Source organism: Cricetulus griseus, chromosome 7 (assembly GCF_003668045.3).
Source record: "Cricetulus griseus strain 17A/GY chromosome 7, alternate assembly CriGri-PICRH-1.0, whole genome shotgun sequence".
NCBI lineage: Eukaryota > Metazoa > Chordata > Mammalia > Rodentia > Cricetidae > Cricetulus > Cricetulus griseus.
In genome coordinates, this window is record NC_048600.1 from 76547621 (window position 1) to 76564184 (window position 16564).

Sequence of the window (16564 nt, forward strand, 5' to 3'; positions counted from 1 at the left end):
AGGGAGGCTAGCCTGGTCACCTGCGGCTGGGGTAGGCTGGCCACAGTTTCTCCTACAGTCCCTCCCTTCTACTTCCTATGCTCCCCCTCCACTTCAACTTCCCCTCACTCTCTAGGGTTACTTCCAGTCAACTGGTTGCTTGCTCTGCCTCTTGACCTATGGTTGATTTCAATCTCAGGGTTCACAGTGTGATCCGATATCCATCAACACATAGTAAAGGAAAGAACTGACTCTGCAAGTTGTCCTCTGACTTCCGAGCAAGCTGTGGAAGACACACAGACATGCACACACATGCAGACACACAGTATGAATAAAAAATATTTTTTAAACAGTTGAGAACAAATGATCAATAGTTTGAAAGAAAATGACCCCCAAATGGAGTGGTACTATTAGTAGGTGTGGCCTTGTTGGAGGAAGTGTGTCACTATAGGGGCAGGGCTTTGAGGTCTCCTATGATTAAACTTGGCTCAGTTCACTTCCTGTTGCTAGTGGATCAATATGTAGACTCTCAGCTCCTTCTCCAGCACCATGTCTGACTGCACACCACCATGATGACAATGGAGAATGAGACGGGGATCTTTGTGAGTTCAAGGCCAGCTTGGTCTACAGAGCAAGTTCAAGGACAGGCCCCAAAGCTACATAGGAAAACCCTGTCTTGAAAAAATGAAAACAAAATCTGCTTAACTGTCAAGCATTGAACATATTGGAGGAGTTAATAAACATTTGCTCTTCATCTTAATAAAACTAATGAGGTGATTTGTGAGGCAGACTACATCATACAGGGACATGCACTGTAATGAAACCAAATACTTTGCTAATTTTAGAAGAAAAGATTAATTGAATGAGTTACTCAACTATTTTATTTATTTATTCTGGTTTTTCAAGACAGGGTTTCTCTGTGTAATAGCCCTGGCCATCCTGGAACTCACTCCATAGACAAGCTGGCCTCTAACTCACAGAGATCTGCCTACCTCTGCCTCTTGAGTGATGGGATTAAAGGTGTGCGACATCACCACATCTTCACAACTCACACGGACGGCTGTCATTCAGTCTTCTGGTCATAATTGCTGTTGCCGTCTTACCTCTTCTCAGTTTGGCTGCAGGTGTCTTATTGGTGCTCACAATTTTAGTCTGCTGTTAAGCGACAGGCCTCAGAGGCGAAAGTCAAAGTTCAAAGGAATGAGGGGCCACAGTAATAGCGTTAATGTCAGAAATGTTTATTCTCTAAAAGATCACACAAAAGTCGGTGGGAAGGGAAAAGGTCAACTGTCTTACATGAAATCTGGGCTAAGGGCAGAGCTGCCTAAAGAAATGGAGGCAAACCACAGGACACTGGGAGTGGAGATGGCGGCCCAGGTCTGCACAGCAACTGCTGGCTCCCTCTCGGGAAGGAGGAAGCATGAGCTCACTCTTTAGACATGTTCTTTATGGTCTTGTGCTCCTTCATGGCTCTCTCCCAGTCACTGCCATTGAATTCCTCGGTGACCACACTCCGAACAGTGCCTTCATCGAGGCAGTGGGGGGCGATTCCTAGGGGCAAGGGTGAGACCAGAGAATGTATCAAACAAGCCCTCACCTTCGAGCACCTTTATCCCACAAGTGCTACCTGAGTGGCATGCTCCAGCTTGCCACCTGGGCGTAAGAGGCTGTGTGGCCTGCTGATATACTAAGAAGGTTCTAGTTCAGCCTAGGCCTTCAGCCTTCAGGTCCTCACCTGTCACGTGAAGGTCAGATACCCTGAATGAGGGTCAGCCAATGCCGGGGAGCATTCAAAACCTCAAGGCCTGGGACACAGCTCAGAGGCAGAATACTTACCAATATCTACAAGGACCTGTGGTCAATCCCAGTACAAGGGGAGGGGGTGGGGTTGAATGTGGAAAGTATTAGGAAGGTTTTGGGCCTGGCCCAATTCTCAGGACTTTCCTGGGGTTAGATAGATAAAAAATTAAATAGTTTCCAATTTATACAGGACTTTGTAACTATTAAAACCTTTTCCTGGGCAGGCATGGTGGCACATGCCTTAATCTCATCAGTCAGGTGGCAGAAGCAAGAGGCCTACCAGGAGGCTAGCCTGGACTACAGTAAGACAGTCTCAAAACCAAATCCACGAAAAACAATCCCACAAATAAACAACAAAAAACCCTTCCCTGTTTCAAGGTAACCAGGACTCAGCAGACCAGGAACCAGCAGCAGCTGCTAAAGACACAGGGTAGAGAGACTGGCATGGTGTCCTGCCTTCTCCTCTCTGTGGTACAGTCATAGCTGTACCCACAGCTCCCAACAGCTATGACATGAGAACAGGCCAGCCTCATTTCACTCTAAGGGGTGGTTGTATCAACTCCACCTCCAGGTCAGGTCAAGCAGGGCCTCAAGAAGGCGCTAGGGGCTCCTTTTGCTTCTTTTTAAAAGTATATATTTGCTGGACAGTGGTGGCAGACGCCTTTAATCCCAGTACTCAGGAGGCAGAGGCAGGCAGATCTCTGTGAGTTCGAGGCCAGCCTGGTCTACAAATCAAATCCTAAGACAGCTAGGGCTCTGGACACTGAGAAAAGCTACCTCAAAAAACCAAAATAAATAAAGTATATGTATAGATGTGTTGTGTCTGTGAACCACATATGTGTGTGTCTGGTGCCTGTGGAGAATAGCAGAGGGCACTGGACCCTTGAGATTACAGACAGTACTGAGCTACCTTTTGGTGCTGGAAACCAAACCCAGGTCCCCTGCAAGATCAGCCATTGATCTTTTTTTTCCTTTGGTTTTTTTGAGACAGGTGTTTTGCTTTGTAGGCTATCCTGGAACTCACTCTGGAGACCACTCTGTGGCCTTGAACTCACAGAGATCCACCTGCCTCTGCCTCCCAAGTGCTGGCATTAAAGGTATGTGCCACTACACCTGGCTCTTTTTTCTTTTTTTGAAAAAAAAGAAATTAAAATCTTTTTATCTATCTATTTAGGGATGGAGTGAGGATCACACATGCCAGGCAAATGCTCACTACCACTGAGCTACAGCCATAGCCCTTAATTTCATTTTCAAACAATAGCAACAGCCATTATTCTGGCCTCTTCCCTCCCTTTACCCGTCATTATTCCAGTAGCCTCCCATGAACCCACAGGCCCACTTCCCACCCATATTTTATTTATTTATTTATTTAATATGTATCTGTTTAGCCTGCATATACCGCATGCATACAGTGCCCACAGAGACCAGAGGAAGGTGCCAGATTCCCAAGACTGGAATTACAGATAGATTGAGATTAGGAATCGAACCCCAGTCCTCAGGAGGAGCAGCCAGTACTCAACCACTGAGCCATCTCTTCAGCCCCATTCCATCTATCTTCTCTCTATCTTGTAGGGTCTCCCCTCAGCCCTACAGTACCAGGGAATAAGAACTACCTATGGGTAAACTCTGAAAACCATTACCATATGTCTACTAGACACTTGACCAGACCCATCAGAGGAACCCTCCCTGTTCTTCTGACATATGCCAGGGCCCAGCGGTCCAACCAGCACCCCAGGCTCCTCAGGGTCCTAAGCCCACACAGACATTCCCTTCACTCACCAAAGCCTCCAGGGTTGGAGCGTGGAGTGTAGAAGCTCTGAACACCACATCTCTTACAGAAGGTGTGCTGGGCTTTGTGTGTATTGAACGTGTATGTGGTTATGCTCTCAGCGCCCTGGAAGAACAGAAACAAATAGGCAAGGAGATCATTTAATGTTATTAAAAATAAACCTTTTGAGAGGATTAGTGGGGATACCCTTTTGTAGAATTCTCTGGGTTATGGAGAGGGCTCCCATTTCCTAGAAAAGCCTGAAAGTTTCTTGAAGACACAGACCCATCTATACTTCCCAGACACAGTTCGATCTGGAGCCCGACAGTCCACAGATTCTCCTATCCCAACTGTACACTGAACAACCCAAGCTCAAGTTGATGAACCCTAAAATAGAATACCCTCTAAGAGTCAGGGAGTACAGGTGTCTGCTTCCCAGGGCCACTCACCCCAGAGACTGCCTCCTCATGTCCCCAAAAAAAACCGCTCAAGATCTAAAGAACACTACTGACTATACCTGAATTATTTATAAAGGAAAAGCTAGGGAAAAAAATCTTTGCCACATGTCATACCCAAAGAGTTTTTTTGTTTGGTTGGTTTTTTCCTTTTTTTTGTTTGTTTGTTTCTTTGTTTGTTTTTGGAGGCATGATTTCTCTGTAGCTTTGGAGGCTATCCTGGAGCTAGCTCTGTAGACCAGGCTGGCCTGGAACTCACAGAGATCTGCCTGTCTCTGCCTCCTGAGTGCTGGGATTAAAGGTGTGTGTCAGCACACCTCAGCAGGGTTAGTTTTCTTAACGGATAGTATGAATGAAAAAGCAGGCAAAGTATATGAATGGACAGTTGAGAGAAAGAAAAAAAGAAACATATGAAATGATGCATACACTGATGAGCTACAACAAAATACTTATAACTTAGTGAAAAGGATTAAAAGATCACAAATTCGAGGCTGGAGAGACGGCTCAGTGGTTAGCACATACTGCTTTTGCAAAGGACCTGAGACAACTTTTTGTTTGTTTGTTTGTTTGTTTTGAGACAGGGTTTCTCTGTGTAGCTTTGGAGCCTATCCTGACACTTGCTCTGGAGACCAGGGGATCTGACACCCTCACAGACATACATTCAGGAAAAATATCAATGCATATGAAATGAAAATAAAGAATTTTTAAAAGTCGCAATAGACCTGGGCAGTGGTGGTGCCACGAGCCTGGCCTGCAAGAGCTAGTTCCAGGACAGCCTCCAAAGCCACAGAGAAACCCTATCTTGGGGGGGTGGGGTCACAATAGACCAGGTGGTGGTGGCACATGCCTTTAATCCCAGCACTGGGAGGCAGAGGCAAGTGGATCTCTGTGAGTTCAAAGCCAGCTTGGTCTACAGAGCAACTTCCATGACAGGCTCCAAAGATACACAGAGAAACCCTGTCTTGAAAAACAAAAATAAACAAATAAAAAATAAAATAAAATAAAGAATGCTTGCAAATACTAAGCAGCACTAACAATCTCCAAGGGTCCAAAGTGAAAACATAAGAAGTAAAACATGGATTGTAGGTATGGCACATGGAGGAGTCCAAGTGGGCATGTTAGTACACACTAGGCCCCAGATTCAGCTCCATACTGTCCAATCATGAGGACCAGAGTTCATATGATAGCACATATGTTGGATACCTTACAAACAACCTGTAACTCCTGTTCTAAGGGATCTAATACTTCCCCTGTGGGCTTTTGCATATGTGCCCAGTCATGTAGACACATAAATACAGATACACACAGACTCACACATTTATTAAAAAATAAATTTTACATTTTAAAATGTGTTTTAGCTGGGCAGTGGTGGCACACACCTTTGATCCCAGCGCTTGGGAGGCAGAGGCAGGCAGATCTCTGTGAGTTCAAGGCCAGCTTGTTCTACAGAGCTAGTTCCAAGACAGCCAAGGCTACATAGAGAAATCCTGTCTTAAAAACAAAACAAAAAAAGTTTTTAAGGTTTATTTTTATCTTATGTGCATTGGTGTTTTACCTGCATGAATGAATGTGTGAGGGTGTCAGATTTATAGACATTTGTAAGCTGCCATGTGGGTGCTGGGAATTGAACCTGGGTCCTCTGGACAAGCAGCCAGTGCTCTTAAGTGTTGAGCCATCTCTCCAACCCCACACATTAAAAAAAATTAAAGCTATATCTATTGTATTTTATGTTTATGAGTGTTTTGACCGCATGCATATATATGTGCACCTAGTGTGTGCCTGGTTCCATGAAGGTAAGAAAAGAGCATCAGACCCTGGGGACTGGAGTTATGGATGGCAATGAATCAGCATGTAGGTATGCCACAGAACACCAGGAAAGATGTGGACAAGACTATCGAGGAAGAAAACAGAGGATCAATTCTCCACCCAGACTGCACCTGCTGGTATCTTCAGGAGCTGCCTGCCGCAGGAGCATAGGAACGAGGTTGAGGACAGACTGCAAGTTAGTGCACTTCTGCCCCACAAGCCAGTGAAGGATCCCTGCGCTCTCTACCAACAGACACCCATACCACATCTTCTGTGATGTGGACAGAGATATAAGGTATAGGGACAAAGATAGAGACAAAGAAAAGGACACAAAGTGGATGTATATCTGTTCTCTCACTGCCTTATTTATGGTTCTCCTGCTGTGAGGAGACACCATGGCCAAGGCAGCTTATGAAAGGAAGCACTGAATTGAGGGCTTGCTTACAGCTCCTGGGGGTGAGTCCTTGCTCTTCATGGTGAGGAGCTTGTGGGCAGGCAGGCATGGCACTGGAACAATAACTGAGAGCTTACATCTGATCTACAAACAGACAGAGAGACTGGACCTTTGAAACCTCAAAGCTCACCTCACATGGCCTGTGTCATCAGAGAGGAGGGAACCTCAATTGAGGAAAAAGCCTCCATAAAATCAGCTGCAGGTAAGCCAGGAGGGCATTTTCTTAATTAGTGATTGATAGGTGAGGGCCAAGCCCATTGTGTATGGGGCTACCCCTGGGCTGTTTTATAAGAAAGCAGGTTGAGCAGGCAGGCTATGGGGAGCAAGCCAGTAAGCAGTACTCCTCCATCACCTTCTGCCTCCAGGTTACCACCCTGTTCGAATTCCTGTCCTGACTTCCTTCAATGATGAACAGTGATACGGAATTGTAAGCCAAATAAAGCCTTTCCTCCCCAAGGTGCTTTGGTCGTGGTATTTTATCAGAGCAATAGCAACCCTAAGACAAGGCTTCACCTCCTAATCCTTCTTAAACAGTCTACCAATTATAGACTGTGCATTCAAATACATGATCTGATGAGGGCCATTCTCATTCAAACCCTATTCCAAATAATAAGAATCCAAGGAGGGATGACTTACTGCCATAGACCCCCAAGGAAGAGGGAAGGAAGAAAAATGAGAAGAAAGGAACCCTGGCCTCCCATATTGGAGATGAGATCTCATAGACTTGGTAGGCTGGAGAGGTTGCTTAGCAATTAAGAGTCCTTCCTGCTCCGGCAGAGGACCTGAGTTCAACTCCTAGCACCCATATGTTGGTTCACAACTATCAGAACCTCAGCTCCAGGGGATTCAACAGGCACACGTGTGGTGCACATACATGCTTGCAGACAAAACATACACATAAAAATAAATTCTCCTTTTTGAAACAAGTTGTCTCTATGGGCCTGACTGTCCTGGAGTTTGCTATGTAGACCAAGATAGTCTCAAACTCAGAGATCCTCCTGCTTCTGCCTCCTGAATGCTGGATCTAAAGCCAGCCATAAATATAAAGAGAAAACAAACAAAGAACTCCTCCTTGACTTGAAAAAACTAAGACACACTCAGTCTTTCCTCTCAGGAACCTAACTAAGAGCCATCTTGATACTAAACCCCTACCAGGCCAGGAGCTGGCTCAAACATGGCAGTAGGTAGGACTGCCTTGGACACACCTGTAGTCTCATAGTAAAGGACAGGAATGTCTGTACCAAATTCTTGGACAGGCTCACAAAATCTGTGAGACTGTGAGAGGAAGGGAAGAAAAGGAAGGTAGAATTAAAGCCCCGCCCCTCCTCACATTTATCTAGAATTTGCTAAAAAAAGGCATCTTATGAAATTTGTGTTTTCCTTCCCAGAGATTTTGTTTGTAAGAGAACTGATTCTAAAGAAAATTGTCAAAGACTTATACACAAGGAAATTCATCACAATGTTGTTTATAATTCAGGGAGTGAAATGGGGGTTGGAGAGATGATTTAAAAGTTAAGAGCACACCAAGCAGTGGTGGTGCATGCTTTTAATCCCAGCACTCAGGAGGCAAAGGCAGGTGGATCTCTGTGAGTTCCAGGCCAGCCTGGCCTACAAAGCGAGTTCCAGGACAGTCTCCAAAGCTACACAGAGAAACCCTGTCTTGAAAAAAAAAAAAAAAAGTTAAGAGAGCACTGGTCACTCAGAGGACCCAGGTTTGATTTCCAGCACCCACATAGCAGCTCACAACCCTTTGTAACTCCAGTTCCAGGGCATCTGCCACCCTCTTCTGGCTGCTAAGGGCATTGCACTCATACAGTGCACAGACGCACATGCAGATAAAACCACCCCCCACGTGTAAAATAATACAATGTTTTAAATGAACTCAAGCCAAGAGTGCACCACTGCAAATTCAAGAATGGTGAGATAAGTCAGTCAGGAACCTGACTTGTGAAGAGTGAGATGATGTGTACAAGTCTATAGTGATGAAATCAAACTTAAAAACAGTTGGGGATGTAGCTCAGTGGTATAGGACTTGCCTAATATACACGAGGCCCTTGGCTCAACTCCAACACTGAATAAAAAGGAAAGAAGATAAAAACGATGTTTTTTTTTTTTTTTTTCACTAGGAAACGATAAAGTAGTTTATAGATAGAACAGGTTTTTCTGTTTGTTTATTTTTGTCTTTGGAGGCAGGATTTCTCTGTGTGGCTCTGGAACTTACTTTGTAGACCAGGCCAGCCACAAACTCACAGAGATCTACCCACCTCTGCTTTCCAAGGGCTGGGATTAAAGGTGTGAGCCACCACACCTAAACAGAACAGTTACATACTGCCCCCCACACATAACACCCTTTATTTATTTACTTTGAGACAGAATATAGTTACGTTGCTCAAATCGGCCCTACCCACAAAGAACTGTACCCTCCACATCAAACACTAATTAAGAAAATGCCCTACAGGCCTGCCTATAGCCCAATGTTATTGAGGCATTTTTTCAATTGAGGGTCCCTTCTCTCCAGTAACACTGGCTTGTGATAAGTTAACATAAATCTAGCCAGCACACTGTCTTATGTAATATTTTGATAAAAATGTATGCTAATCACACCTGTATGGTAGTATATACTTGTAGGTACTCAGGAGACTGAAGCAGGAAGGTCTCTAAGACTAGAAACCCAAGCTGGGTGTTGGTGGCGCACGCCATTAATCCCAGCACTCGGGAGACAGAGGCAGGTGGATCTCTATGAGTTTGAGGCCAGCCTGGTCTACAGATCGAGTTCCAGGAAACCTCCAAAGCAATACAGAGAAACCCTATCTTGGGAAAAAAAAAAAAAAAGACTAGAAGCCCAGGAGGCAGTCTGGGCCACAGAGCAAGATCCCATACTTAAAACAAACAAATAAATAAATAAAGATGAAGTGACTCAGTAGGCAAAGGAGTTTTCCATGCAAATCTGATGACCTGAGTTCAATCCTGAGGACTTACATGGTAGAAGGAGAAAACTTAGTCTTGTAAGTTGTCCTCTGACCTCCACGAGTGCACTATGGCATGTGTGCCTACAGACATACATATAGTATTAAATAAAATAAAATTTAGAGGCTGGAGAGATAACTCAGTTGCTGTTCTCGAAAAGGAACTGAGTTCAGTTCCTTGTACCACATGGAGGCTTACAAACATCCTTAACTCTAATTCCAGGGGATTTTATGCCCTCTTCTGGCCTCCACAGATACCAGGCACATTAAAGGTGCATATATATACATGCAGGCAAAATATTCATACACATAAAATAATAAAAAATGTAAAAACTGGACTCAATCCAGGAATTCACTATTTGAAAAATGATTCAAAAGCAACTACATATATTTTGTTTGTTTGTTGAAACTCACTATGTAATTCTAGCTGTCCTGGAACTCACTAAGTAGACGAACTCACTCTGGCTCCAAACTCAGAGAGATCCACCTGCCTCTGCCTCCAGAAGGCTGGGATTAAAAGTGTGCACCACCAGCTGTAGCAACATATTTAGATGTATTTATCTCTATAAAAAATAATGTACAAATGGGCAGAAATATAGTTCAGTTAGTAGAGTGCTTGCCTAGTATGCATGAAGCCCTAGGTTCAACCCCCAGCACTGTATATGCTGGGCATGGTGGTACATGCCAGTAATTCCAGTGCTCAGATAGAAGCAGGAGGATCAGGAGTTCAAGGCCAACCTAGGATACATAAGACCCAATCAGAGAGAGAGAAAGAGAGAGAGAGAGAGAGAGAGACTAATGTATAAAGATGTGTATCAAAAAATAGTAGTGATTACCTTGAATGATTTTACTTTTCTTATATTTTTTCAAAAGTAATACAGGTTATATTCAGATAATTTTTCAGTTCTCAAAATGACTTTAAGTGATCTTCTGGCTTTCTAAATTTGAAAATGCTTCTACAATAATATCAAATATGCTTTCCAAAACAAAGGGAAGATAGGCAGCAGGCATAGTGGTACATGCCTGTGATCCCAGCCCTCTGGAGGCAGAAGTAGGAGGATCAGGAGTTCAAGGCCAGCCTGGTTGTCTCCAAACAACCTATCAACTCAAAAGGTAAATAAATAGGGACTAGCAAGATGGCTCAACAGGTAACAGTGCTTACTACAGAAGCAACTTGAGTATGATCCCTAAACAACCCTGGAAAGGTAGAAGGAGAGGACCAGTTCCAACAGAGCTGATCTTTGGCCTCCATGTGTGCTGTACCATGTGCCTACCCCACTAATAGATAAAAAATTTAAAGGAAAAAGAACTAAGGCAGTTAAAATCCACCTGTGGGCTAGGGACAGAGCTCAGTGGCAAAGCACTTGCCCAGCATAATCGAGGCCCTGAGTTCAAACCCCAAACATCTACCAAAAAAAGAAAAGAAAAAGAAAGAAATAAGACCTGAGTGGAAAATAATCAGAAACTAAGAGAAATGGTACAACTCTCCAGTACTCGGGAGGCTTAGGTAAGGAGAACATTAAGTTTGAGGCTAGCCTAGGCTACACAGTGAGACTCCAGCTGAAGAAAAAAAAGGATCTCAAGGTCTTCCTAAGCCCTATGCCCCTTACACTGTACAGCAGTCAGGCTAGAAGGGTGGGGTAGTGGCTGGTGGGTCCTTCCACATGGGCTCCACCCACCCACCCAGACCCTGCTCGTAAGTACTAACCTTCAGGAGTTTGAATCGAGAAGCTGGAACAATGAAGTGTCTATTCTGCTTCTTTTTGCAAATGCTACAGCTACAGAAAGAGCAAAGGCCAGATCGTGAGTTGCCATCTGCATTGTCCACATGCCCAAGCAGCCCAGCCCAATTCCTACAGAACCAGCTGACCTCAAACAGGACACCCTTCTCAGCACCATCCAGGAAAGGGAAACTTAGGCAGCTGGACGGGCCACCTGGAGCCTCTGCTCTTCCTGGCAGTGAAGCCTGCTGGTGACAGAGCCAGCAGAGGAGAGAGACCACACAGCATTCAGCAATCCTGGACCTCATTTCTGCTTCCCCCCTCCCGGCCCTGAAGAGAAACAGTGGACTTAAAGACACTCAGAAAATGAATTCAGACATTGCTATACTCTAATGCCCCTCTAGACAGGCACGGCAGAGCCAAGGAAAGAACCTCCGGCTTCCCTCTGTCTCAATATAACAAAACCAAGAAATACCAAACTGGAAATTGAGTTAAAATGTGTTCTTTTCAACTCACCATTTTTGTCTGTTTTTATTTCTCTACCCTGGATACAGTGAACTCAGGGTATCTAACATGCATACTAAGCAGGCATTAAAGTGTACTTTTCTACTACTAAAGCATACATCAAGCTCTTCAATTCACCTTTTTTTTTTCTTTTTAAATTTGACTTTGGAGTTAGAGAGGGCTCAGCAGTTAAGAGCACTGGCAGTTCTTTCAGAGAGCCCTAGTTCCATACCCAGTATCGACCTGGTGGCTCACAGTTCCAGGGTATCAAACACCCTCTTCTGACCTCTGGGGCATGTGGTGAACAGACAGACATACATGTAGGCAAAACACCCACATGCATAATATAGATAATTTTAAATTTTTTTCACTTTATTTTATTCTTTGAGACAGAGGGGTCATGTTAAAATTTTATTTTTTTGATCACATATATCCCCAAGCTGGCTTCAAACTTGCTATAGAGTTGAAGATAGCTTTGAGCTCCTTTGCTTGCTTTCTTGCTTATTTATTTTAAGAGAAGAATCTCATAGACACAAGCTGACCACAAACACTGTGCAGCTAAGGACAACCTTTAACCCTGACTCTCCTGTCTCTACCTCCCTCAGGATGACAGGCATGTGACATCATGCCCAGTTTATGAACAAGTGGGGATCAAATCCAGGGCTTTGAACATGCTAGGCAAACACTACCAAATGAGCTACACCCTTAGCCCTAATTCACCTTTTAAAACACTGTTTTAGTATAGGATTCTCTAAGAAATTATGCCATAATGCCTTTTTCCAAATCTGGATTCTATTAGTGGACTAGCCAGTTCTCCACTTGAGGAAATCCACAGTATTTATTATTCATATGAAATTCAGGTACCATTAGAGGTAAAAGGACTGGACCCTCTTGAGTAATTAAGTACCCACCAATAGCTGGTCCAGAAGGCAGACCCTGTTGTTCTCATTCTATTATTATGCCAGGGAAGGTGCTAAAAAGCAGGCCTGCCACTGATCTGGGTGGTATCACAGGCCTCATGCCAAGAACAGAGAGGGTGCCAGTACATGAAAAGCTTCTGGGAATATATACTCTCCACCGGATTACTTTCATCTAGCTTCACCGATAGAATCCTAAAAAGATTCTGCCCACGGTGGGATTCCCAGAATCCCAGCGGAGAATTATGGCCAGCCTGATCTACCTCCGGCTAATCACCCCTAAATCAGTGGTATCAGGGAGAGGCATGAGCCTATAAGCCAAAGCCCTGAAAAGCCCTGCTTTGTCACCTGAACTGTATTCTGGAGCTCTGTGGTATATACACACACAGACACAGGCTCCACACATACAAACTATAGGCGTTACTCCAATTAACTCAGAATGTTTAGCCTTCTCCTATCTTAAAAAAAAAATCATTCCAGGTGGCAGAGGTCCACACCTTTAATCCCAGCACTCAGGAGGCAAAGGCAGGTGGATCTTTGAGTTTGAGGCCAGCTTGGTCTACAGAGTGAGTTCTAGGACAACTAAGAGTATACAGAGAGACCCTATCTCGAGAAAAAAAAAAAAAAACTAAATAAATAAATAAATAATCAGACTAGTGAGATAGCTTGGCAGGTAACGGTACCTACCACCAGCCTGATGACTTGATGACCCTAGGACCAAGGAGAGAACAGACACCCACAGTGGTCCTCTGACCCACATACAAACTAAGTGTATAACATATAATAATTTTTTTAATTATCACTGAAAATTCCAAGTCATACACACAAGGGGAAAGAACAAAACAATGAACCTTTATGTTCCCAGTACCTGATGTAACAGTTATCAGCTCACAGCCAACACTGTTTCATCTATACCCAGACTCCCCAGATTGGGCTGAAACACAGCCTCTTTGCTCCTCAAGTCTTCTAAGGCAATTTGGAAAGATAAAATACTCACTTGCAGTCAAAGATGTGCAAGTCTGCTGAAGCCCAAACTTCAAAACGAACTGCTCCACAGTGGCAGCCTCCTGTGTGCTTCACCAGGCCCTGGTACTCACTAAATGAAATAAAAACTAGAGCATAAGAATTTCTAACAGGCAAGCAGGGGCCTTATGGCATGGATCCTTCATGCTGTCTTTTTGTTCTTAAAAGAAAGCCAGGCTGGGACAAAAGTCTTTTTTATAGGACAACCAGGTACATTTCATAAAAGAGGTTCAGTATTTTCACTGTGAACTGTCTTGAATTTTATAAGACTACAAAATAAAACATTCCCAGAATTCAGTAAATATGAAGACAGAGAAGTCTAGCTCTTCCCCTCCCCAAACATTTACATGCCAGCTAACTAGTTAAAAAAAATATTTATAAGCTAAGTACCAAGAAGAGTCCTTACCAACTTTAAGCAGGCACCAAGCAAACTGACCAAATAATATTTAATTTTGATTGTAATAAAGATAGGAGAAGTGGTTAGGAAAAAGCAAGACAGGGTGCCCAGTTGGGTCTACTTACTGATTTGCAATGCTTTCAGGGGTGATAGCAAAGGCTTTTCTAACTCCATTCATTCTCCTCCAGTACTTCCCAAGTACATGACTTTTTACACAACTCTATACACAGTTGGAGCCAGCTCCATAACCGAACATTGAGATTCAATGAACATCATGAAGTCCCTTCCCGAAAAGACTAGATATTCTCGCCAATAATAAATGAGAGAACATTTCACCATGACTTCTGAGCAATAACCCCCAGAAAAACAGCTCACTGCAGATTCACTTTGCCACCTGGCAAGTGAATGCTCTCCCAGGTTTCTCTAACAAGCTAACATCTCAATTTCTTCTTCTTCTATACACAATGTTTATTGAAAAAAAAAAAAAAAACCACAAACCTTATCATATTTAGTAACACAAGAACCCCTGTGGTCATCCCACCAAGAGAGAGCCCGTATTTGCTATACATTCCTCCAAACTTTTTTCTATGCAATATTTGAACAAAATTGTTAGTGTATATAACATATACTTTCTTGGCATGAAAACAAGTTAGAGGACATAAAAGTAAACGGAAGCAAGCATACAGTATGCCAATCTGGTGAGTGAAACTCATCTTTTCGTGCCAATATTTTTAGTATTTTTCCTAGATCATTATCAGTTTAAGGGCAAATATTAACTCAATTTTTTGCTTTGTGCGTCTAAGGATTGGGGCTTTTTTGTTTATTTAATTTTGAGACTGTGTCATGCAGCTTAAGCTGGCCTCAAATTAACTATGTAGACCAAGATGACCTTGAACGTCCAGATCTTCCCACCTCCACCTTCCAGCACTGGGTTTACAGACATGGACCATGTCACCCCTGGTTTGTTTCCGCCTGCCTTCCTGCCTTCCTGCCTGCCTGCCTCCTCCTTTCCTTCCTTCCCTCCTTCTTCCTTCTCTCCTTCCTTCCCTCCTTCCTCCTTTTCTTCCCCTTCCTTCCTTTTCTCTCCTTTCCTTTCCTTCTTTCCTTTCTCTCTTTCTTCTGAGAAAGGATGTTTCTGTAGCCCAGGCTGGCCGTGAAATTGTATTCCTCCGCCTCCAAAACACTAGGATTACAGGCATGTGCCGCTGTGCCCAGCCCCAGAGTATCGCTTAGGCCTCCCAGTAGCTAGTACACAACAGGTACTTAACAAATGTTATTTTTAATTGGCTTTTGTTTTAAATTAATATTTTAAAGTATTCAATTTATAGCCCAAGGGGATAAAACTAAAAAGCAAAGCACAAAGAAATCTAAATAAATAGTCCGAGAGGATGCACCAAAACCAAGAGAACTTCTTCTGGAACAAAGACAAAAGAACATCTTGCTGTTTATGAAAAGTAGTTCAAATTTTTAAGAAATTGTTAAGTTAATGTTGGCTTTCTCTGTCTTTTATTGTTCTTTTTCAGTTCATGTGCGAATGAGAGCCTGTATGGCTAGGGTACTCAGTATTTCTCTGTAGCACAAAGGTTAAAGGAGGAAGGGGTGCACAACCCATTTGGGAAAGAGGAGGCAGTTCTGGCCAGAGTAGTTAACAGCTCTTTTCCCAGCAAAAGACCTCTGAGATGCCCCGTAGGCCATCTAAGAAGCTGAAGGAACTTCAGAAGCACAGATGGAAGTAAAGTCTGCCACCCCGCACCCGGGATGAGAGCACAAAGCCTGAGTTTCCCGTTCCCTCTCGCACGCGTAGGTCCAGGACATCGCTTTGCGCGCGCTTCCCTCCGGGATCACTAACCCGCGCCCTCCCTCCCGGGAACTGCCCAGAACAACCGGCCTTCGCTCCTAAGGCTGCTAAACTCTCCACTTCGACCTTTCCTCCCACCCACCCTCCGAAAGCACGTGTAAACACGAGTAAAACGGTCTGGGTAGCAGGGAAACTGTGGGATGTCTGTCCTTTTCACCCGGAGAGGCCCTCCTGCGCATGCAGCCGGACACCGTCCTGAGCAGCAAAGCCGAGGCAGCGGGCGCCTGGCCCCGGCTCCGCACCCAACCTTGGGTCCCGCCGCCGCCGATGCGCACCTCGCAGGTGCTGGCCCGCCGCCCCCGCCTCACTCACAAGGTGTCTAGCAGCAGCTTGGCGGTGCCCTCGAAGCTGAGCCGTTGCCGCTTCTGGAGCGTCTCCCAGCGCTCCCGCTGCTCCCCCAGGTCGAGCGCAGACACCGAGGCGGCGGGGGTGTCCGCCGGCGGCGGCTCCTCGGCAGCCGCCTCCTGGGCCGGCGGCGGTGGCGGCTTGGGCCGCGGTTTTGCAGACCGCTGTGAACCGGTCGCCGCCCCCCCGCCCCGGCCCGAGCCCTGCTCCCCGAGCGCCGCGCGCGGCTTTCGCTGCCGCCCAGGCCCCCGGAGGGACCGGAGCGCCGCTGCTCCCGCGGATCGGTGACCACGGCGCTCCGCGTCCGCCGCATGCCTCCCTTAGCTCGGCGCACAGGCCTCTCAGCTCTGCGCGTCCCCGCCGGCTGATGCGCGTCCCCGCCTCTGACAACCTGAAAGCCCCGGGGGTGGTGCGCGGCGCTCCGAGACACGCGAGCTCCGGACCCGGCTGCTGCGGCCTGCCTGCAGCGGGAGACCCTGGGCCTTGTGCTCTTGGTGCTAAGGAGGGTCTAACGGAACCGCACTTCCACCTGCACTTGCAGGCAGTCGTGCGGGTTTGACTAGCGAAGGCG

At 45.2% G+C, this 16564-nt stretch overlaps 1 protein-coding gene across 1 annotated transcript; it reads right to left on the bottom strand.

Annotated features, from left to right (window-relative positions):
* Positions 1-1196: 1196 nt before the first annotated feature.
* Positions 1197-16354, bottom strand: Cenpv (centromere protein V). The gene is given in 6 exon segments (XM_027427179.2): positions 1197-1530; positions 3559-3673; positions 10937-11006; positions 13368-13466; positions 15961-16174; positions 16177-16354. Coding segments are annotated over 6 exon segments (753 nt in total). The 5' UTR covers positions 16307-16354; the 3' UTR covers positions 1197-1405.
* Positions 16355-16564: the final 210 nt, after the last annotated feature.